Source organism: Haliotis cracherodii, unplaced genomic scaffold, assembly GCF_022045235.1.
Source record: "Haliotis cracherodii isolate W230 unplaced genomic scaffold, xgHalCrac1.p SCAF_14, whole genome shotgun sequence".
Taxonomy (NCBI): domain Eukaryota; kingdom Metazoa; phylum Mollusca; class Gastropoda; order Lepetellida; family Haliotidae; genus Haliotis; species Haliotis cracherodii.
Window position 1 is genome coordinate 7,760,614 of NW_027266269.1, and position 25,099 is coordinate 7,785,712.

The 25,099-nt window shown below is 38.9% G+C and overlaps 1 protein-coding gene across 1 annotated transcript; it reads right to left on the reverse strand.

Moving 5' to 3' along the window:
• Positions 1–14,313: 14,313 nt before the first annotated feature.
• LOC139460497 (uncharacterized) lies at positions 14,314–18,342 on the reverse strand. The gene is made up of 5 exons (XM_071241975.1): positions 18,018–18,342; positions 16,641–16,834; positions 15,339–15,430; positions 14,653–14,851; positions 14,314–14,439 (listed from the first exon to the last, which is right to left on the reverse strand). Exons 1-5 carry the CDS (start codon positions 18,340–18,342, stop codon positions 14,314–14,316), a joined length of 936 nt encoding a protein of 311 aa, XP_071098076.1.
• Positions 18,343–25,099: the final 6,757 nt, after the last annotated feature.

The following is a 25,099-nucleotide window of genomic DNA, read 5'->3' on the forward strand; positions in this document are numbered from 1 at the left end:
GGGAAAGCCACCAGGACATAAAGAACACGTGTCCCCGTAGGAATCTAAAACGTCACAATCTCAAACGTAGACATGCATTGTGTTATGACAGTTTTTATTCTATCTGTTTATTAATTAAAACAATGAATTTGATGGGTAGGGATATAGCAACACATGTATCACATGAGGGTGAAAATCTTACAAAGAAATAGGAACACACTTACTATATATACACTTTCTACCTTTTGGTGAAAGTCCTTCAGGGACTCAGGAACACACTTTCTACATTTGAGTGAAAGTCCTACAGGGACAATAGAACACACTTTCTACATTTGAGTGAAAGTCCTACAGGGACAATAGAACACACTTTCTACATTTGAGTGAAAGTCCTACAGGACAATAGAACACACTTTCTACATTTGAGTGAAAGTCCTACAGTGAGTGAGTGAGTGAGTTATGGTTTATAGTCACATCGGCAATATTTCAGCCATATCGTGACTAAATCAAGTTATAAAGTCATGAAACACAAAAAATGAACCATAAAACCTGTCGACAAAGGACAGTACAATAACTAGAGTATCACAGATTTTAGTTAAAACTAGTTTGAGAGTATATAAAAGAACAATGGAACAATTCAACAACACAATATAAAAATGGGCTATAGATTACCAGCAACCAAAGGTAGGCCACCTTACTGGGGACCGTGGGGACTAACAATACTTTTGCTACCTGCACGACTCCCCAGCAGGATTTACACCATCCCTTTAGTCGCTTGTGATTATATGCAATTTAGCCAACACTTAAAATAATCAAATATTCTACGTCTAAAACTGTGGCAAGAATAAATGTACTTTGAATGATGTGGTCTTACATATCCTCTCAGGGGGACAATAATTTTACGTTACTTCAACCCCCTTTGAGGATACAGCCACTAACAATCTCAGTCATCAAATTTATTTTACCAATTATAAAAACTATATTTTATACAAAACATATCAATCAAAATTTAAGTAACAATTCAATTTCCTTTAAAAATGCAATAATTAAACGAGCATTGATACTAAAAAGATCCTTTAAGGATGAAACTTTGAAATATTTCAGGGACAATAGAACACACTCTCTACATTTGAGTGAAAGTCGTACAGGGACAATAGAACACACTTTCTACATTTGAGTGAAAGTCCTACAGGGACAATAGAACACACTTTCTACATTTGAGTGAAAGTCCTACAGGGACAATAGAACACACTTTCTACATTTGAGTGAAAGTCGTACAGGGACAATAGCACACACTCTCTACATTTGGGTGAAAGTCGTACAGGGACAATAGCACACACTCTCTACATTTGGGTGAAAGTCCTACAGGGACAATAGCACACACTCTCTACATTTGAGTGAAAGTCGTACAGGGACAATAGCACACACTCTCTACATTTGGGTGAAAGTCCTTCAGGGACTTAGGAAGACATTTACTACATTTGGGTGGAAATGAATACACATTCAGAGCTCTGACAATACGCATTTTAATTCCACTAATATCCCGCTGAAATCGTTTCCATATATTCCTGGAGACCACACCATGTTCCAACTCAGACCTTCTGCTACCGCAAACGAGGTCTCTTGCCCTTGTTCTTTTCAGCCATGGAGCTTGAGGAAAGCCTTTCGGCCAGTGACAGCTGACTTTCAGACATATCTTCCCGGTAAAATAAATACTCTTTCATCACCCCAAAAGTGCCTTTGAAAAAGAATAGAATGCAAAAAACATACACTTGCTGAACACACTGCATTATGACCTTCCGTATCAGTCAGCCTAATTGGGAGAATTTTAATAAATGTTGCCTGAATCAGCCGAAGAATGTCAAAATGTCTTCGCCAGGTTGTTCCGAGAGTACAGATACAAAAGACCAAAAGCCAATACAGATGTCTATGCAGAGTCGCTCTACTATCTCCGACAAAGCATACCAGTCGAGTGCAGGAAAATGTCTGGCTCCCTGCCCAGCTACAAATCTAGTCCCATATCCTTGAGTAGTGATTAAGTAATGCGCATAAGTTGATTGCTAAATGGAACGATGAATGTAGGCCCACAAGCTATTCAGAAAAAATATCAAATGGTAATAGGTTGGTGAAAATTGATTATAAAATTTACATCAGTTTTGAGTGCCATTAATCATTAATGAGTGTGAGCTGAAAGTGTATACAATGTGACGATACCGTAATATTCCTTATTGTAAATCATACACTCTCTCTGACAAGGCAATCTATAACAAGCGACAACTTTCTTTGAATTGATTGGTGATGACGTTAGTTAATCATCCCCACTGAACGTCTTTGTCACTGAAGTTGTTTGACTTTTATGTCTTTCAGTAATAAATTTTAAAATTCTGTTATTTATAATCTACTACGTAAATGAGACAATAATTCAATTTCATGTTAGTTCCAGATTATCAACATAAGCCTGAGAGCAGTGTCTATGAAAATGTGTCTCCTTACAAGTCGAGACGAATAGCTGCAAATTTATTAATCACTTCATCAATACATAGGCATAAGTGTATGTGTGAGCGTATATTTTAGATATGTTGGAAATGTGTCGGAATGTGTTTGACTTTGTTTCTATTAGAGTCTCTTTTTCTCTCTTAATTTTGGAATCGAGCCCATTATCATATCCAGGACTGAATGCAAGCCTCCTCGCCTCAACAATACTGAAGAGCTACTGGATGAAGAACTATATTATAGCAGCTAGCCATACAGAAAGATGAAACAAAACACGAATCGATTATCTCAGTAACAGGTCTGAAACAGGACTGCATTATTTATGAATGAGAAATGCATGAGGACTTTAACGTTTCTACTTACAACTAAAACTTTGATACAAGAATGTGTCACTTATTGTGTTGTTTTAATTGATTTCGTCATTTGTATCATCCGGTCGTAATGTTTGGTAAGTTTATTTAGCATCAGTATATGGGTGGTGGGTGAGTGAGTTTGATCTGAAAAAGTAACAATTAGATGATGATTCATTTTATGCTGCACATTCAGATCCCCTGTCGTCCATTTTGCAAAGTCATATGCATGTTGCAAAATGTTAGCCGATGAGGACCCTAATTTACTCTCAGTCACATATGGCAATTGAGGAAATATTTATCTTTATAGGAAGAGTAATACATGAATTTTACATCTTGCCCTATGGTGTCACGTTGAAGAAATACATCTTTCCATATCTAGCGTGGTTCATGAAATTTTAGTGAAAATCCATCGAATGTTGCTTATTTCGGAACAATACAGTTATAGAATATGATTTATGAAGAAAACGTTATGAAATCTTACACCTGGGCACACGAGACACGTTTAATCATTGGGTGCATATTGATTTAGGCACTGTACATCTTGAAATTAACACGAGCGTGAATTAAATGTGAAAAAAACGGGTGGTTTTTGCTGGCATTGATTAACTTTGCATTTATGTCTCCAAATAACTATTAAGAATAAGACAGCCTCATTGCACAATTTGATAACGGAAATACCAACTTGAATATAAACACAAACACGGTATATTGAGCAGCAGTTGTAGCAATTATATAAGAATGTCCGTCAAAGATTAGGGATTTAAACAACAGGCATCCGGTGAGTTGTCACTGCTGGCCTCAAGAGTTCTACCCACTCGTGTTAAGCTTGTTGACACCTTCTCCGATTCCAATCAGTGAACTGTTGTTGGTTCAATTATTTTATTGCATCAGAAATTTTCTATCGAAATTAAGGCGGTCTGTAAATAGTTGATTCCCGACCGATCGGTCAAAACATGGAGCCCTCACCACCAATTCCGTTTAAGCCGACTCTGACACGTACAGTTTATTGGGGACGTACTCGAGAATTCTACCACACACCACGACGAACGCTTATCCTGCATCATGGTGCTTGAAACACAGGAAGTTGTCCATCTTGTGCCCACCACAGTGAGATGAGAGATATACATACTCGTGGTATTTTCATTTGGAACATACACTCTTCAAAAAGAGAAACGTACAGGTAATATATAGTTACCTGAACCCAACTACACAAAAGTCCCGTTTATAAATTGGATATATGTTATTGGAAAATGTTGATGGCCTGATATTCGTCAAAACGCAGCCATTGTTTATTTGCAAAGTCTCAATTAGAATGCTGTGCTTTTGTTTCTTCCTCACAATACCCAATGACGCTTGTCCCGCTTGCAGGCGTATTTCAAGGTGCGCCTTACAGAAGGTTCTTCGTGTTGTCCCGTCCTCTATGCGACGGACGTGTCCGTGACAGTGAAGTCAGTGCTGTTGGAGCAGCGAGAAGAGCCTTAGAATCGTGCCATGTAAAAGAACTTCAGTATTTGTAAGTCGGTCACTCCAGCTTATGCCGAGGATCCGCCTCCAGTCTTAAGTAGAGGATACAAGACTCGCTGCAGCACAGCAATGTGCTGAAGACGCAGTCCATGTAGGCAATGACCTTTGTTGTCAGCTTGCTGTTCTCCCAAACTCTCTTCATCAGTCCGGCAATGTGGCATGCTATGCCACTCAAGCTGTAGATCTCAGCATCCAAAGACATCTTGTCTGTGATAGTGGAACCGAGGTAGGTGAACTGGTTCTCCACCTCCAGCCTGTAGACGTTAATGGACGTCGCTGTAGACTGCTCGACAGCGTGGTCCGTCATGTCTGTCTTGTCTTCTCATTGTCTGTTGAGACGAGTCGTCTCCGAAAAGAAGGGGGCTTCACATACTTTAGCTTTTGCCTTCATCGACTCTCGCATTAATTAGGTGGCTAATTTCATGATTTACAGCATTCATGAAGAACGTCTAATGTAGGATCAAACGCATGGTGAAATAGGGGGAATTATGAGCATAAACTTGCTAAATGTTTTATGACAGTCTTGCTAGCTCAAAAGAAGAATCGATTTATTCTCATAATATCCATAAAATACGTAAGATTAAACTTATAAATTCAGATGACATAAAACTGTATTATACTTCCTGTTTCAATAGTTTGCTAAATTGTTATAGTTTGTTTAAAGCCACAGCGAGGCTTCTCATTCTAAATTTGGACAGAGGAGAGCCTTCTGTTCGCTCATCAGTTAACAGTAACCATATAGCGTATTGGCGAGGAAGACTGGAGAACTGCAGGGAGCTGGTGGGCAGTCCCTTTGCAAGTCAACAGAAAACACTGATCCCAATAGACAGCCCTCTGCTTGGTTTCGCTCCTGTCTATCTGTGTCATAAATAGCAAATGCATCCAAGTAGCTGCTCATTTAAAGCCTCAGCAATCACAACCATTACGCCATGTCTTGGTCGACCTTTTGCTTAATGAACGACTAACTCGACACTGTGGTTTGATATCAGGTTACACTGTACATGAACACTGTCGGTAATACTAAAGTATGCCCAATATATTTCAAACGTCTGGAACTCTAGAGATATGTTGTATCACCGACAAACATTCCCAATACTATTTCATCATGTTTGGATTATATGTAAATATGCATTTGCATCACTTTCAAAACCTATGTAAACACTTGAGGCACAGTCTTTTCTTTTCATTTCAAATCTGTATATGACTGATCACATAAAATTCATTCATTCTGATATGTTTCAGCACCGTTAGGAATACATGTAGATAATTCATTTTATGAGCATACGTTACTAACATATGGCCCATCAAGACATTGTTGCACATGCCAATATAATTTTACATAGGTGATATCGCCTAAGTCCACAGAATCCAACAACTCCACACCTTATTCCCAACAAGAGGGTACAGATGGAAATACAGTATTTCGTGCGGTGTATCATAACAATAGTTTTGTTCAGAATCAGTAAACTGTTGATGTGACCTTCACGAATTGTTACCGTTGTACATTGTTGTGACGAGGGGACAACAACTAACGAACGTATATCATTTACACATGGATAGAAGTTGACTTTTTTGACGTTCATCATCTGATGAAGACAGTGCCTCACGTGAGCAAATTCCATGATGCCTTTGATGTGAAGCCTATTCTTCATTTCGGTGACACGACATACACATGACCTGTCTGGCTTCAAAGCCTGCATCATTCACAGCCTAAACCACAGTCAGTTTGGTAGTGTTCACCTAGGCGAGGTCAGCCGCTACTGTCAGTATATTCAAAAAGCTCAAGTTTATATGAGCATGTTCGGTAATTTCCTCATTTAAACAAAATGATATTAAGCGTAAAAAGAAACATTGGAAAAATGTTAAAAACAAACTTTATTCATGACAATATTTTATTACCGATATTCTTTAAACGTTAGGCGTACATATAATGTGTTTACTGTTCTTCAGGAGAAGACACAACCCCGACAGAGGTGATAGGGCTTACACGGATTACCGAGACAATGACGTTTACAGGTACTGACAGTCACCACTTCCGTCACCCTCGACACCGATGAGATCGGGCCTGATCCACACAAAGAATATTTGTTTCCTTTTTGCTATTTTGTGCAATTTAAATGGATAATAAACGGCAGCTGACTTTGTGATTTAAGTAACGGTATTCTATACACCGTTTTATATGCTACATAGACTTACCTGCAGCATACCGCCAACAATCCCACAAACTGAAGGGTTTATCTTCAGGCTTGTAATTACTGTTAAATTGCTTTGATTCTCTAGCTAATAATCAAAAGCAGGTGTTACACACAAAGTTTGTGGATATATGTGCGGAAATTTAAATATTATTTTCTGTACTATAATTTACAGTATTGTTAAACCTCATAATGTCATAATTTGGGGGGTTTAGATCGTTTACATTCAACGTGGTTGATAGGTTGCAAGTTGCTGAGTTCAAAGGTGCTTGAAGTTTTGGATTTCATATCTTTGCATATATTATTATTTACCAATCATTCTCCACACAGGCATGTACAAACGTTTATTTCACATTTGTTAATAAATCGTTTGAGTTGTATTAATATTCATGACCCAATCACTTGAAGGTGAACTGTTGTTTCCATGACTCGTATATTTATGTTGTTAGTATTATTGAGCATGTTCGACTGGGAGATATTATGTGAAGGACAAAGGCAAGTAAAAACTTTTATTTCTTGTTTATTGATAAATAGTTTTAATTTTGAGTTGACCGACTGGGTTTAACTGGCGTCTTATTTAAGACGTTACAGAATGATCATTTTTGATTTGTTAAATCACAAATCACAAACACCAATAAAATGTCAAAGGTAGCTGTATTTACAACAAACATAAGTCAGAAGTCAGTTTCAATAATATTGCTTCACCTAAAACGACTTCAGATGATGTCTCAGAACAGAAAAAATACCATTTGACAATAGGACATCTACCATTAGCAATATTCAACCTCTTGTAAGATGGAGCTAAATTAATAGTTCATTATCACCGGCTTCCCTGCTTCCCAAGTAGTTGCCTCGTTACACTAAAAGGTTTCTGTTAAAAGGGTTTCTAACTATTCCTTTTTAGAACATTAAAGATGAAACCACTTAACGTTTTGAGCTCAGATAATTGACATTACAAAGATAAAGCAATCAGATAGGACTATAGATATACAGCTCAGATATCAGTACTGGAATGATCTGATGATACGGAATAAGCCATCAATACATGAACACGTGGGGCTTTCCTTTGAACTTTCAGTTGTTGCTGACTTTATTAAACTTAACATTTAACAGAGCTACGTCGGGACGATATAAGATAAATCCTCAATCTGTGATCTTCATGTTTTATTGTACATGTTTCTCAGAGAAAAGTATCAGTAGCCTTTGTAAAACCATACTCACTCACTATAGAAAATATTCTTGACCGGAAAATTTATTACTTCAGTTACTTTTCTTCCACTGTCCACTGCAATTGACTGGGCGTACATTTTCTTCCTTTCAGTCACACTGACATTAGTGTGTATGAACAGGCTCGGATGTTCACCGAATTTGAAGTAGCCATATATAAACTGTTGATCAAGTTTTGAATCTAATAATAGTAATTTGCAATCGTTAGGCACCCGCGTAGCAGATCATGATGGGCATTGACGAACTCGTTATGAGACGTTGATCAAAATGTTTATCAGGTATCGAACTGTTGTATATGTCTATACATATAGTATCATAACCATAACGAATGATAATTTGTGTGGAAGCCAGCACATGTACATGCACAATGATGAGACCAAACCAGAGTTGATGACAGGGGACGTCTACATATGTTATATTTTTTATTTTTTTAATCTTCGCTTGTCAACGTCAGCACAATTTTAACACAGCTTTCTACCTCAGTAAGGACACGGGATGAGTTAATCAACAAAGCATATTTGTCCATGCTTACATGCTGTGCGATCAGGGTTACAACATTCAATGCCTTAACAAAGCTTTCGACCCGTGAAGATCCGAAAATAGGTCTTCAGCAAACCATGCTTGTTGTAAGAGGCGACTATGTTTGTCGTAAGAGTCGACTGGATCGGGTGATCAGGTGATCAGGCTCGCTGACTTGGTTGATGCATGTTATCCCAAATGCGTGAATCGATGATGATGATGTTAATGATATAAGATTTCAAACCTGTTTTGGTAGTCACGGTGAATTTCACGCAACAGTAATCAAAATGATGTCTGATGCAATCATCTGTTTTGACAAGGTGCACACGTCACTTGTCTTTGTACATCTTTATGGTGGGAGCCACCGGTTGGGAAGGAGACGCTGAACGTCTCAACTAGATACATCTAGTATCATCACTTATTGGTAGTGATTCATAAACACATCTTCGCTTTTATCAGATTTTTCTTTTGATTATGGAATGGTTTTATCCATGTCCTTTATAAGGAGGAGACAAGTTACTCAGAATGGTCGACTTATATATTGTAACAAGGCATTGTTTCTATTTCGGAATGATGTAATTGTGTTACTATTAACAGCTGTGCCACTATAAATAACTATGCAAATACAACATTGGCCAAGTACAACATTGTTCACCCTTTTTAAGCATATCAAATCATAATAATGTCAAAATTGTCAAAATATGTCTTTGAAAAGAAAGCTGAGTATTAAAAATCGTTATTTATTGCAGTAAGCTTTTCTGGCAACAGTTAAAAGAGCAAATAATCATACCTCACGTTTTTTACATCGAAAAACATTTGATCTGGTAAGAACAATCCTTGGCAGACTCCATAGATCCATAGTCCATAGATAGCTCCTTTCTTTGTGAAATGGCTTCGCTTTTCCAAGGACAAAACCATCTATAGACTGCCGCCTCTCCGTTATTTTGTCATGGAAATTTAGACTATGTAGCAATGCAGGCAAGCCTCATTGGCAAAAATATGAATTGCATTGTTGTGCCTCTTTTCGAGCAAACGAAACTTTATTAGAAGACACAAACTCTGTCATCAGGGTATTGTTTTCCTAATGTTTATAGGTTCCTGTTTAAATTAGTGTGTTTCAATAATGTTCAACTTTATTCCCAAACAGAATCCGAGAAAAAAAATCATTGTTCATTCCGAATTACCAATTGTAATTGTTTTCTTTTAGTTGAAAAAACATGTTCACTTACTTCATGACCGATGCCGCAGAACATGTCTGACAGCACACTGATGGCATGCATGCAAAAAGCTAAGCATTCTGTACATCATATAATAACATGCAGACTCCTAATGACCGATGTACGGAGCTTCACTGTCAGCTACATAACTCGTTCAGTGGACGTTATATAATTAGCAATTATTAATTAGCGACTTCTTTGGACTAGGGGTCGTTTTTGTTTAAATTTTAGGGGGATTGGTGACAGTGTCGCTTGCAATTATTTGTATACTTTTACCAGTTATGAATTATGTTATTTGATGACATAGTGGCTCGTAATTATATGTATATATTTTGCCGTTATTCATTACCACGAGTATTTATGTTTAACACTTAGGGTACATATTATTTGAAGTAAGTTGGGCACGAAATGGTCATGAAATATCCGACTGTGTATAAATAGAGCTGTTTCGACTTGGACTGATGCTATCTGACATACAACATTATACGTTTCTTTCCTAAAGAATTACATAAAATTGTAAATGGTAGACCATTCCTAACTATCTTGGTATAGTAATACAAAAAAACACATGAACATCAGTACGTATAAATATCAAATAAGCAAATATCATGCGCCCAAAAATTGAAACATGTTTATCATGTATAAGTAGATCAATTCATAATTCATATTCAGCATTAATGATTTCCTCATGGGAATTCTGTAAAATAACGACTTTTGTAATTTGGCAATATTTACCTTTTCAATTATCACTTCAATTGTTCAGACCGTTTTTTGCATCATTATTTGATTAAATATTGAAATACATAAACACTCAGCCGCTAAGGCAAAAAATGAAAGTATGACAAATGGTGGTCTAGATTACGTCCATTTATACATCTCTGACAAGCGTCAATTGGCATGGCTCCCATGTCCGAAATCTATGAACACACAATGCCATTTAGAAAGCGGTCTAATGTAACAACTGTTTTAGTTGGGATAACAATTTCGTAGTAATGCTCGTGGGTGTTCTCCTTTACACGAACACGAACTGGTATCATCACTAATTGATAATTATTCATATACATAAGCGGCATTCGTGAAGAGCAACCTCCCCGTGGTGAGTGCTGGGTTTCGCTAATAGCTCTTCCCCCGTGTGAACCGGGGGTAGAATGTGTCTTCAGCACCCCATTGATTGTCGTATGAGGCGGCAAAATTGAGCAACCCGTTTGCCGTGGGTTGCGCCACTGTGTCGGTGGTGGAAGGTGGTAGTCTGGTGGTTGAGGGCACTGGTTCCAGGAATAGCGTTCCTTTGCCCAATACACCACGTCGACCCTGACTTCACCTAGACGGGTGGTAGAATGGGCCCGGTTCTATCAATCGGCTGGTCACGTCAAGGCCTGTACATTATGTTTTATTTGCACAAATTTCTATTGTTACCTTGTATTTGGGGGGTATTGGTCAAATTACTTCACTAACTGAACATGATGACTTAGAAATTTCTCAAATGTTTATTTTGCCTATCTCCAGAAGGCGGTGGTTCATGGGGCAATCTGGGGGATTAATTATTTTTTAATTAATTCTTCTGCTTGAGTATACAACCTCAGTATCCTTGGTGCTGCCAGTTGGAGATTCGCTTGTATTAAGCATCATCTTTGACACTTCGTGGTGGGTGGGGAGCTAATGTGATGAACCATACACAAACTTACCATGGCACAACCAAAACAAACCAAACGTGCATTGGATGATAGTTCATCTTTTGAATATTCCTTGTCATCTCCTGATAGTTGGAACAGATTATTAGATTAAACTATTGATGGTGAACCTTTAAGGCTAAACCCGTTTGCTACTGCACCATCAATCTATTGCATCGCTGGTGATGTTCAAAATGTCAGGTAAATTAGAAATATTTTCCTCTTGATCGAGTGCAAAACTCGTAAACAATCAAACACTCTGCAAGCTTTGAAAACTTTGGTCACTACCCAGGTGAATGTTTCACCCCATAACACCCTCAATAGCTGTAAAGGTATTGTGAGTGATACAGTTCGAATCCGCTCTGACCTGACCGAGGAAGAACTAACTTCAGAGCTGAAAGATCAAGGAGTTACTTACATCAAATGCTTTACCAGGAAAATGAAACTGGAAAAAATCTCTTACCCTGATGCAAAGAAATCAGTACTTGCTAGCCAACCCTAAACCACAGTTGTGTCATGAACACTTAACAAATCTGTTACATCTGTTTACACCCACACTGATATTACTTGGGTCAAAACAGATACATATTCCATTCTGAACACTGCTCCTGTTCCTGAGTGAGTGAGTGAAGTTGTTGATCCTGTTCCTGAAGCTCTTCTGTAGCTTCTGTAGGTTCACTGACTCAGACGCAACATTCATCACCATCTCCAACTGTTAAAAATGCCAGCAAGAAAGTAGATTATTCACACAAATCTGACAGAATCTCCAGGAGTCTCTGTGACCCAATTCAAGTTTTCAACAAGTATCAGATCTTGGAAGACATGGATGTGTCTCCTCATCCCCGTGGGCGCAACAGAAGCAAGTCGCCACGGCCAGGGCAAAGTATACTACTCAATAAAGTTAAGGACCAACCGATTATTTAATATTACTATAGTTAATCTGTTATGCCATGACAGATTAACTACAGTAATATGAAAGAATCACGTGGTCCTTAACTTATTTTGAATAGTATAGATCGCCCGTCCTTCCACCACCGATAACATGAACAATTACCATCCACTTATATAGTGGAATTGCAGAGGTCTAAGGACCAAGTTTAAAACTGTCAAACGTTTATTGCACCAAATAATCTTTAAAATACAACAAATATAGGAAAAGTCGACATTTGTCAGCTTTGTGACAAAAATGTGTCATTTTGAGACAGTATGTGTTAAAGTGAGAGACTGGTTACTGTGCTTGTCATAGGAGATCTGACCAGGTTTCATTGTTTTCATATTTTCTATTAGCTAAAACAATCTGCTAAACAGTCAAACGTTTATTTTACCAAATATAATATACAATACAGCAAGTCTAGTAAAGGGCGACATTTGTCAGCTGTGTACAAAAAACCCATTTTGAAACAGAATGTGTCAAGATGAGAGACCTGTCAAGTATGGATTGAATTCCTATTGTCCACAAGCTACAAAAATCCACTGAACAGTCAAAAGTATATTGCACCAAATATTATATAATACAGAGCAAGTCTAGAAAAGTAGACAATGGTCAGCTTAGTGCCCAAAATGTGTCATTTTGATACAGAATGTGTTAAGGTGAGAGACCGGTTGCTTGTCATAGAATATCTGACGAAGGTGGATTGTTTTCATATTTCCCACAAGCTGAAAAATTCCACTTTGCAGTCAAACGTTTTTTGCACCAAATAATCTTTAAAATACAGCAAATCTAGAAAAAGTTGACATTTGTCAGCTTAGTGCCATAAATGTGTCATTTTACAACAGAATGTGTTAAGATGAGAGACCGGTTACTGTCATAGAATATCTGACCAGTTTTCATTGGTTTCGTATTTCCTATTAGCTAAAAGAATCCTCTAAACAGTCAAACGTTTATTTTACCAAATATTATATAAAATACAGCAAGTCTAGAAAAGGGCGACATCTGTCAGCCTAGTACCATAAAATGTGTCATTTTGAGACAGTATGTGTTAAGGTGAGAGACCGGTTACTAATCTTGTCATAGAATATATGACCAGTATGGATTGTTTTCCTATTGTCTACAAGCTACAAAAATCCACTAAACAGTCAAAAGTATATTACACCAAATACTATGTAAATCAGAGCAAGTCTAGAAAAGTCGACCATGATCAGCCGAGTGCGAAACAATTTGTCATTTGGAAACAGAATGTATCAAGGTGAGAGACTGGTTACTGTGCTTGTCATAGAATATCTGACCAGTTTGGATTGTTGTCATATGTTTTATGAGCTTGGGTAGCGGTGATGTAGCGTCTCTCTGCAGCGTAAAACCAAACTCAGTCACGATTGCCGAGAAACTGAGATGCTGTTTCCCATTTTTGTCTTCAGCATTGGCCGTTTTCCCCCATATCCGACACAATTTTGAACAAAGGGAGACCAGTTTTCATGTATCAGAGATAATGGTAGCACAAGAGTAGATATTTTGCCAATTCCGGAGATAATATTTACAGAATAATATATTGCAAGGGATTCTATGACAATCTTTTTTTTAATGTTTATGTCCCCACTGAGTTAGGTGGTATTTGATTCGATTAGAAACTTGAACCTTGGTAAGATGATATCTGATATCCGCCGTGATATTGATGCAATGTTGCTAAAAACGGTGTAAAACCAAACTCACTCACTACATTAATGTAGTTTTCATTATTTAATCAGAGGTAACTCCAATAATATCTCCTCCACATAAGCTAGCTTGATAGCTATACCAGTAGAGCAGGATTGCTTCACCATTTCGCGAGCATCTGCCATTATATTTTATAGCGATTCATAAACACATACCGTGCTTTAGTTGGAATTGTACTTTGGGCACTGCTTTTGGCAGCGATTTCTTACGAATATGATTGTTTGGTCATTTTTGAGTGAGAGTGAGTTGGGTTTAATGCCGCTTTTAACATTCTTCTATTCATATCACGGCGTGTCAGAGTGGGAGGAAAGCCCGAAGTGGTGCAGGTCTCAGACGTTTACCACTTCAGTGAAACCCACAGGCACGGGTATGGTGCCGACAAACCTAGAAACATTATCCGAGTGGTCATGTTTGAAGGCCATATATACAGAAATGATGTCTACACAGAGTCATATCCTGATGCAGGGTAATTGTGAATGTCATAAGTGGAAATCAGCACAGAGCATAGCCAATGTGGAAACTGTGCAGTGCCGTGAGACCTTGTACAGTAACACGTCGGACGCCAGTGAAAGGGAGACGCATTTGGTTGGTCATCAGCAGAATCCCGTCAGCATACGTCTGGAAAGAAGACGGTGACATTACAGCATAATGTGTACCGAAAATGTATCATTGAAAAGACATTATGAACAGGTCAAAGATAATAATTTTCTATACACAAAACCGAACCCGTTTCTTGTGCTGGGTGAGGCGATTGTCTATTGCTGGGAATGTATCTGGATTACGTCATGTAAGTCACCTACAGAGTCACATATTAACTGACAATGAACTCACCATAAACTCAGACTCACTGATGTGGATTTCAATGACGTAGCTGCTTATGTCAATGACTGAAATACCAAGCTCTTCTTCTTCTGTACTATAGACTCCTCCCTGCCATGTATTGAAGACGGCTCGAGTTGGGCTCTTGCTCCATCTCAAAGACAACAGGTACACAAGGTCCGTGTTAGGGGCTTCAAACAAGACGTAGTTGCTGCAATATCACACAGGATACATGGTACATAGTATGCCGTTTATGTTATATCATAAAAAAAACGTTGTAAGTTTATACCTGCCCATGATCGGAGGGAATGGGAATGAGTTCCCTTAACATAATATTATTTCTCTGATTGGACAGTAATATCCACTGCAATGGGACGCTTGGCGTCATTTGAATGGGACATTTCTGCTACAACTTGATCCCACCCGAAAATAATCTCCTGTGAAAGCCAGATTGATGATACATTGTTATGCAGAAATACAAATCTAAGGCCAGTATGTTCTTTTCTGCTAAGTAATATGTAAATACAGTAAAATACGTTTATAACGAACTGCCGGATTTTACTAACTTATTTTTTTATCCGCGCCATTTGTTGTTCAGATGTTGTTTGTATGCTTATAACGAACTACGGTTATAACGAACTTACATGTGTGGTCTATTTGAGTTCGTTATAGCCGTAGTTTACTGTAGGTTTACTTACTACTCGGTCGTGTCTCCAGACACTGACAGTCTCAGCTTCATCCCTGCAGCAAGGTCAAAGTTCAGTTCTTCTGAATATTCCATGGATGGAATCTGCTTTAAAGAAACAACATTTTAAAGAAATTTCAAATAGAAACACACATGTTATCATCATCAAATAAAAAAAAATCCCAACTGAAATGTTTACATGTTTGTACACCTTTACTGTTAAATCATTTTCAGTTTTAGTACTGTTTAGGTTAAATTTAAAACTGTCCATTCGGACATAGCATCTTTATAATTTGACACAATGTATCTATTGACATGTCACAATTTGTATAGACTGCCAATAAACTGTAACTTATGCGACACTTGACTTGTTCTCAATGGGTAAAAGGAAAAGAAGTCGTGTGTGTGTGTTTCTTGTTCCAGTAACATGCAGTGGTATGTAAATAATCTAGTCAGGTCGAGACTATCCAGTGATAACAATTGGAGTATGACAACAGGAAATCAACCAAGTCACCAAGCATGATAACCCGATCCAGTTTGTATTCTTAGAAGGATGGGCTGGTGTGGGCCAATTGCCCTACCTGGAATCGCCTTGGACATAATCACACGTGCAAATAAGATGTAATCTGTAGTACTCGTTTACAAACTTAACTTGTGCAGTGCGCTTACATTTTCATAAACTTCGTAATATTATTGTAAACACGACACAGATAAACAGAGGTAAAGGTAGGTTTTACAGCTTCTTTCATTTACCCCTTCAGAAACATTGAACAACATGTGTTTCAGTAACTGTCAATCTTCTTCAATTTATCTTCACGCTGATTAAGACAAAGGAATAGACCACAATATGACCCTACCATGGATTGCCTTCCCTTGTTTACAACGGGTAAAAGCAAAAGAAGTCGTGTGTGCGTGTTTCTTGTTCAAGTAACATGCAGTGGTGTATAAATAATCTAGTCAGATCGAGACAATCAAGTGATAGCAATTGGGGTATGACAACAGGCAATCAACCAAGTCACCGAGCATGATAACACGATTCAGTTTGTATTCTTACAACAAGGATGGACTGATGTGGGCCCATTGCCCTACCTGGAATCGCCTTGGGCATAATCACACGTACAAATAAAACATAAGCTGTAGTACCAGTTTACAAACTTAACTCGTACATTGCGCTTACATAAAGGTAGGTTTTACAGCTTCTTGCATTTACACCTTCAGAAAAATTGAACAACATGTGTGTCAGTAATAGTCAATCTTCTTCAATTATTCTTCATAACTGATTCAGACAAAGGAATACACATCAATATGACCCTACCATGGATTGCCTTGACATGCCTAAGTAGCATGACACACACTTGATTGGCACCACTTCCCATGATGCACCTGTATAACAGGATGACGTGTTGTCATCGGAGGCAATGATGTTGGTGTTGCAAATATCTTTAGGGTCAGTGTTGATGACGTTAACATCGGCACGTGCATTTTCAAGTGTAAAGTCGGCACATGAAACTGGGGACGAAGTAGGAATAATTATATTTACATCACCCACCACAGACATCAGTTTTAATGGGTAATGTGAGCAACTATCCAGTACTGACTTCAAGTAAATGAAATACTTTAAAACAGTCTCAAAACCTTTTTTTTAAGTCTATAAATAATAGTATACCAGGCTTATTTTGTGATTTTTGCTTCAAACAACATATCATATAGTAGTCGTATGTTTTCGCTAATGCATCTTCCAGGGATACAGTTAATCGTGGCATGTTTTTGTTGTTCACTTGCTATGAGATTGTGATGGCATCAGAATGAAATCCCAGTGCTTTTATAGCCCAACAAGTGATGTTACATGTCATATTGGTGTGTGTTTCGGCGCTAGGCTCTCACGTGATTGTGGTTTTTTGCGATGTTTCGATTACGACACTAACAAAATTCTTTTCCTCTCAAATCCATTCCAATCTATGCAGAATTTTATCAATTCCGTCTGGACTTCCGTAGCACCCGGTCAGATATTTATGATTTTAATATGTCTGAGTATATCAATGACCATTAAGTAATGCACGCGTTTAGGGTAAGTAGGTCAAGGACCTGTGGCCTACTAAATCCACTTTTTGTTTGTTTCTTGTTTCTTTGTTGTTTTACGCCGGAGTCAGCAATAGTCCAGCGGTATGACAGCGGTCTGTACATAATCGAGCCTAGACCAGACAATCCAGTGATTGACATACGGCAAGCATAGTCGCCTTTTATGGCAAGCATGGATGGCTGAAGACCTATTCTACTGTTGATGTTCACGGGCCTTTGCATTAGGAAATGCCTGTTGATATGTTCAGAAACGTGTATTGCTTAAAACGTATAGTGCTATGGAAAGAAAGTGATGCAAAAGATGTGATGTGACTGTCAATGTAATACTAAGCTAGATACATGTATTGTGTTGATAAAAACAAGGCTTGGGAATTTTGTAAAATGTCTGTTATGGCCGAACGGTACTGGATCGTAACTAGAATTACATCAAAGATTTATTAGAAGACACTAAGGCACAAAACATTCTCAGTTTTAAGTTTGAATTAAACGTTTTTAAGTAAACATTGACCATTGTTGGTATGCTTAGCCTTAGAATGTGGGTCTTACATCCTTCACACAAGCAGTTACTAATTATATAACATCGGCTATTCTCTAAGTGCCCGTTCATACTCACTTCCATAGTACTCCCATCCGGTTTCAACAGAGTCATCACTGCTCGAACCAAAGGCTTCAGTGTACAATTTACACTTTCTAATAAGGGGGTTGTACAAGACCATGTTACACGTTACCCGCCACTGACACTGAGAGAAGCACTCAGCCCTCATGTCCACCTGGCTGATTTCTTCTATCAGACTCCCGGCAAACATCAGATCATCCATCTCCAATCTTCTGTAGAAAGTTGCATTAGTGCAGCTGTCCGTGTTGTACGTTAATAGAGTTAAAACATACGACAAATTGAATCCAAATAAAGTGAGGATAGACGTTTGAAACACTTTCATAATGAATACGGCGCACAGAGCAAAATCTTCCGCATCAACCAAAGCTTGTGACCCAGCACATCATATCCACATGCGTATGCGTTCTCTGTCACTCAGGAAACAAAACACAATCGGCACTTTTTTTGGCGTGCTTATTTGCTCATCGTGTCTCTCAAGTATTTGTTGCCAGTCACTGAAAGACACATTCAGCAAGCGGGGTCTCCAAGGGCAAATACAGTGGTGTGTTCAATTTGTAAACATATTGTCTCAAAGGTAGCAGGGATTTAGTATGTGTATTCCATCAATATTGATGTTTGCTTTCTTGTAAAGGGAAAGGTATTTTCTCCATGAACACTAACTTAACAAAGCCTCACACGATCGATACACGATTAACGCCACTGGGTATACTCTGCCATTGCGTCACGTTAATTAGTTAAGGCAGGTAGAAGGAATTCAATACAATCAATACTAAGATGCAATTTTATTGGTGTCATGATTTTTTATTTTTCGATTGAAAACACACACACATGTCTGGTAAATAACAAATAATTCATGAAGGAAATTCCGCCTTTATCTGTCATGCTTATCTGGAAATGTTACTGGACATGAATATTTACTTGGGTGTTGTGTGTCTGTCTTATGTTTTCTGGATCACCAGTGAAGGGACTTGTCTATCAGAATCTTTAAGCTCCGAATCTATAATTTATATTAATTTATATTCATTATTACCTATTTAACCTCTGAAATTATATTTCCGTTCCTGTCAGCGGCCCCGTGGTCTAGTGGTAGAGCGTCCGCGTTACTTATGTAAAGTGTGGAAAAGTTTCCCTGAGCTTTACACCGCATGACATCAGCAGTGTTCATTTTTCAGAAAGGGATTATTATTAACTATGTTTCCTTTCCGTAGTCTACTGATAGCCCTGAGCATGTCAGTATGTACACAGCTAAACATGGACTGCACCCTGACACAATATGTGTATAGCTCTGAGCATGTCATTACGTACACAGCTAAACATGGACTGTACCCTGACACAACATGTGTGTCGCCTTGAGCATGTCAATACGTACACAGCTAAACATGGACTGTACGCTGACACAACATGTGTGTCGCCCTGAGCATGTAATTATGTACACAGCTAAACATGGACTATACGCTGACACAACATGTGTCTAGCCCTGAGCATGTAATTATGTACACAGCTAAACATGGACTGTACCCTGACACAACGTGTGTGTCGCCCTGAGCATGGAAATATGAACACAGCTAAACATGGACTGTACCCTGACACAACATGTGTGTCGCCCTGAGCATGTCAATAAGTACACAGCTAAACATGGACTATACGCTGACACAACATGTGTATCGCCCTGAGCATGTCAATACGTACACAGCTAAACATGGACTATACGCTGACACAACATGTGTGTCGCCCTGAGCATGTCAATACGTACACAGCTAAACATCGACTGTACCCTGATACAACATGTGTGTCGTCCTGAGCATGTCAATAAGTACACAGCTAAACATGGATTGTACCCTGACACAACATGTGTGTCGTCCTGAGCATGTCATAAAGTACACTGCTAAACATGGACTTTACGCTGACACAACATGTGTGTCGCCCTCAGCATGTCAACAAGTACACAGCTAAACATGGACTATACCCTGACACAACATGTGTATCGCCCTGAGCATGTCAACAAGTACACAGCTACACCATGGACTGTACGCTGACACAACATGTGTATCGCCCTGAGCATGTCAATACGTACACAGCTAAACATGTACATGTATAATATGAGTACCAACGGACTAAATGGAATTACAGATAAATTGCTCCATAGAACTGTCATCCAATTTCATCGGTGCTACCACTGCTCGAATGAAAGGCGTCAGAGTGCAGTCTGCACGTCCTGGTGAGTGGGTTGTGCATGACCAAGTTACAAAGTCCCCGCCATTGCCATTGGGAGAAACACTCAGCCCTCATGTCCACCTGGTTGATCTCTTCTATCAAACTCCCGACAAATACCAGATCATCCATCCCAGACCTCCCGTAGAAAGTCACATTCGTACAACTGTCCGTATTGTACAGTAACTGACTTAACACGCAAGATAATTTGAATGCAGGTTCCAGAATGTTAGACGTTTGCACTAAGTTCATAGTAGATCGTGTCTGACAGATGATTTTGTTCTGAGAAGAAATCTTGTTATCCGATGGTTCATACGCACATGCGTGTGATTTCTGAATCGCTAAGCGAAACATCACATCTTTCTTGCCTGTGTTTCTATGTGATCGTGTCTTCTCTTCAATCTTCAAGTTTACTGATGCCAATCAATCGATGGCGCATTCTATCTGTTAATATGTGCATGTACTCCAAATGTAAAGTAGTCGTACATCAATCTGCAAACAATTCCTGTCTGAAAGATTTAGTATGTGTAATTAAGAAATACTGTAACTTCTTTTCATTGGGAGGAGATGTGTAATGTCATGGGATTCATGAGAAGGCAGACTCAGTGAAGTCATAGAGTAGTTCATACAGTGTCTGACAAACAATACTAGCCTGTGATATAGCGTAGAAGCGTTGTGTGCAAAAATAGTGACAAAGGCAATCTGCCGTAAGCCTGATTCATGTGGTCTTTCAAAAGAAATTAAATCTATTCTCACTACATATGTAAAACTGGTATAAATAAGAGATGAGAAACTGAAGCTTCAAAGCAAAGACTAAAAAAATTTTTAATGCATTGTCAGGTCTGATTACTTGATCAACTCCCCGACGGACTAATGGTGGGTGCGCTAACTGTGCATCGATAATTCACTTTTCACACAATCACAAAGCTTTTGGAGCCAAGGGACGTGAGCTTTGCTACCATATAAGCGCATACAACAATTAAAAGGATTGTACATGTTGTCTTCCGATTGATGTTAAATGTGGCGTGCGCATGTTGGTGATATTGTTCTCGGCAAAGCTTCTCTTTGGATCGTGTTTTTGTTAGTATGTTTTACGTAGCATTCAGCAATATTCCAGCTATATAACGGCGGTCTGTAAAATATCGAGTCTGGACCAGACAATCCATTGATTGACATCGTGTGCATCAATCCACGCAATTGGGACCAATGAAATGCATCAACCAAGTCAGCGAGTCTGACCACCCAATCCCGTTAGTCGCCTTTTACGACAAGCATAGTCGCCTTTTACGGCAAGCAAGGGTTGCTGAAGACCTATTCTACCCCGGAATCTTCACGGGTCTTTTGATTGTGCATGGAATGCCATGTCTGGTCTATCATGGAATGTCTGGAATGGTATGGCACGTCTGGTCTATTATGGAATGTCTAGAATGGTATGCCACGTCTGGTCTATTATTGAATGTCTAGAATGGTATGCCACGTCTGGTCTATTATTGAATGTCTGGAATGGTATGGCACGTCTGGTCTATTATGGAATGTCTAGAATGGTATACCACGTCTGGTCTATTATTGAATGTCTGGAATGGTATGCCACGTCTAGTCTATTATGGAATGTCTGGAATGGTATGGCACGTCTGGTCTATTATGGAATGTCTGGAATGGTATGGCACGTCTGGTCTATTATGGAATGTCTAGAATGGTATTCCACGTCTGGTCCATTATGGAATGTCTGGAATGGTATGGCACGTCTGGTCTATTATTGAATGTCTAGAATGGTATGCCACGTCTGGTCTATTATTGAATGTCTGGAATGGTATGCAACGTCTGGTCTATTACAGAATATCTGGAATGGTAAGGCACGTCTGGTCTATTATGGAATGTCTAGAATGGTATGCCACGTCTGGTCTATTATTGAATGTCTGGAACGGTATGCAACGTCTGGTCTATTATGGAATGTCTGGAATGGTATGCCACGTCTGGTCTATTATTGAATGTCTGGAATGGTATGGCACGTCTAGTCTATTATGGAATGTCTGGAATGGAATGCAACGTCTGGTCTATTACGGAATATCTGGAATGGTATGGCACGTCTGTTCTAATGTCTGGAATGGTATGCAACGTCTGGTCTATTATGGAATGTCTGGAATAGTATGGCACGTTTGGTCTATTATTGAATGTCTGGAATGGTATGGCACGTCTAGTCTATTATGGAATGTCTGGAATGGTATGCAACGTCTGGTCTATTACAGCAGATCTGGAATGGTATGGCACGTCTGTTCTAATGTCTGGAATGGTATGCAACCTCCGGTCTATTATGGAATGTCTGGAATAGTATGGCACGTCTGGTCTATTATGACATGTCTGGAATGGTATGGCACGTCTAGTCTATTATTGAATGTCTAGAATGGTATGCCACGTCTGGTCTATTATTGAATGTCTGGAATGGTATGCAACGTCTGGTCTATTACAGAATATCTGGAATGGTAAGGCACGTCTGGTCTATTATGGAATGTCAAGAATGGTATGCCATGTCTGGTCTATTATTGAATGTCTGGAATGGTATGGCACGTCTGGTCTATTATGGAATGTCTGGAATGGTATGCCACGTCTGGTCTATTATTGAATGTCTGGAATGGTATGGCACGTCTAGTCTATTATGGAATGTCTGGAATGGTATGCAACGTCTGGTCTATTACGGAATATCTGGAATGGTATGGCACGTCTGTTCTAATGTCTGGAATGGTATGCAACGTCTGGTCTATTATGGAATGTCTGGAATAGTATGGCACGTCTGGTCTATTATTGAATGTCTGGAATGGTATGGCACGTCTAGTCTATTATGGAATGTCTGGAATAGTATGGCACGTCTGGTCTATTACAGAATATCTGGAATGGTATGGCACGTCTGTTCTAATGTCTGGAATGGTATGCAACCTCCGGTCTATTATGGAATGTCTGGAATAGTATGGCACGTCTGGTCTATTATGACATGTCTGGAATGGTATGGCACGTCTTGTCTATTATTGAATGTCTGGAATGGTATGCAACGTCTGGTCTATTATGGAATATCTGGGATGGTATGGCACGTCTATTATGGAATATCTGGAATGGTATGGCACGTTTGGTCTATTATGGAATGTCTGGAATGGTATGCAACGTCTGGTCTATCATGGAATGTCTGGAATGGTATGGCACGTCTAGTCTATTATGGAATGTCTGGAATGGTATGGCACGCCTGGTCTACTATGGAATGTCTGGAATAGTATGGCACGTCTGGTATATTATGGAATGTCTGGAATGGTATGCCACGTCTGGTCTACTATGGAATATCTTGAATGGTATGGCACGTCTGGTCTATTATGGAATGTCTGGAATGGTATGGCACGTCTGGTCTATTATGGAATATCTGGAATTATATGGCACGTTTGGTCTATTATGGAATATCTGGAATGGTATGGCACGTCTAGTCTATTATGTAATATCTTGAATGTATGGCACGTCTGTCTATCATGGGGTGGTTTAGAATGTCTGGAATGTCTGCAATTTTATGGCGTTTCTAGTCTATTATAGAATACCCAGTTTCATTACACAGATATTTATTCAACAAAACATATGTTAGTCTGTTAGTCTAGATACGTGTCTACGTTGCGATAAAACGCCAATGTCTAGGCTGTTAGGCTAGATATGTGTCTACGTTGCGCTAAAACGCCAATGTCTAGACTGTTAGGCTAGATACGTGTCTACGTTGCGATAAAACTCCAATGTCTAGACTGTTAGCATGGGTACGTGTCTACGTTGCGATAAAACGCCAATGTCTAGCCTGTAATTCTAGATAGGTACCTACGTTGCGATAAAACGCCAATGTCTAGACTGTTAGCATGGATACGTGTCTACGTTGCGATAAAACGGCAATGTCAAATTATTAGCGTAAATACGTGTCTACGTTGCGATAAAACGCCAAAGTCTAGACTGTTAGTGACATTTGTCAGCCGTGTACCAAAAATGTGTCATTTTGAAACAGAATGTGTCAAGGTGAGAGCCCGGTTACTGTGGTTGTCTAAGAATATATGACCAGTTTTGATTGTTTTTATATTTCCTACAAGCTGCAAAATTCAACAAAATGGTCCAAAGTTTTTTTCACAAAATATTCTTTAGAATACAGCAAATCTAGTAAAGGGTGATATTTGTCAGCCGAATACCAAAAATGTGTCATTTTGAAAAAGAATGTGATAAGGTGAGAGACCGGTTACTGTGCTTGTCATAGAATATCTGACTAGTATGGATTATTTTCCTATTGTCCACAAGCTACAAAACTCCAATGAACAGTCAAAAGTTTATTCATCTATAATACTTTGTAAAATACAATAAGTCTAGAAAAAGGCGAGATTTGACAGCCGAGTACCAAAAATGTGTCATTTTGAAACAGAATGTGTAAAGATGAGAGATTGGTTACTGTGCTTGTCATAGAATATCTGACCAGTGTTGATTGTATTCATATTTCCCACTAAACAGTCAAAAGTGTATTCCACCAAATATTCTTGAAAATTCAGCAAGTCTACAAAAAGTCGACATTTGTCAGCCGAGTGCCGAAAATCTGTGATTTTGAGACAGAATATGTCAAGGTGACAGACCGGTTACTGTGCTTGTCATAGAATATCTGACCAGTTTGGATTGTTGTCATATGTTTTATGAGCTTGGGTAGCGGTGATGTAACGTCTTGGCATTATGTCAAACATACATTCCAACCAAACATCTATCACATCCTACGTAACTTCCTCTGCCGAGAGGGGCGATGCGGTAGCCAAGTTGTTAAAGCGTTCGGTAGCTGGAATATTGCTAAAAGCGGCGTAAAACCAAACTGACTCACTCAC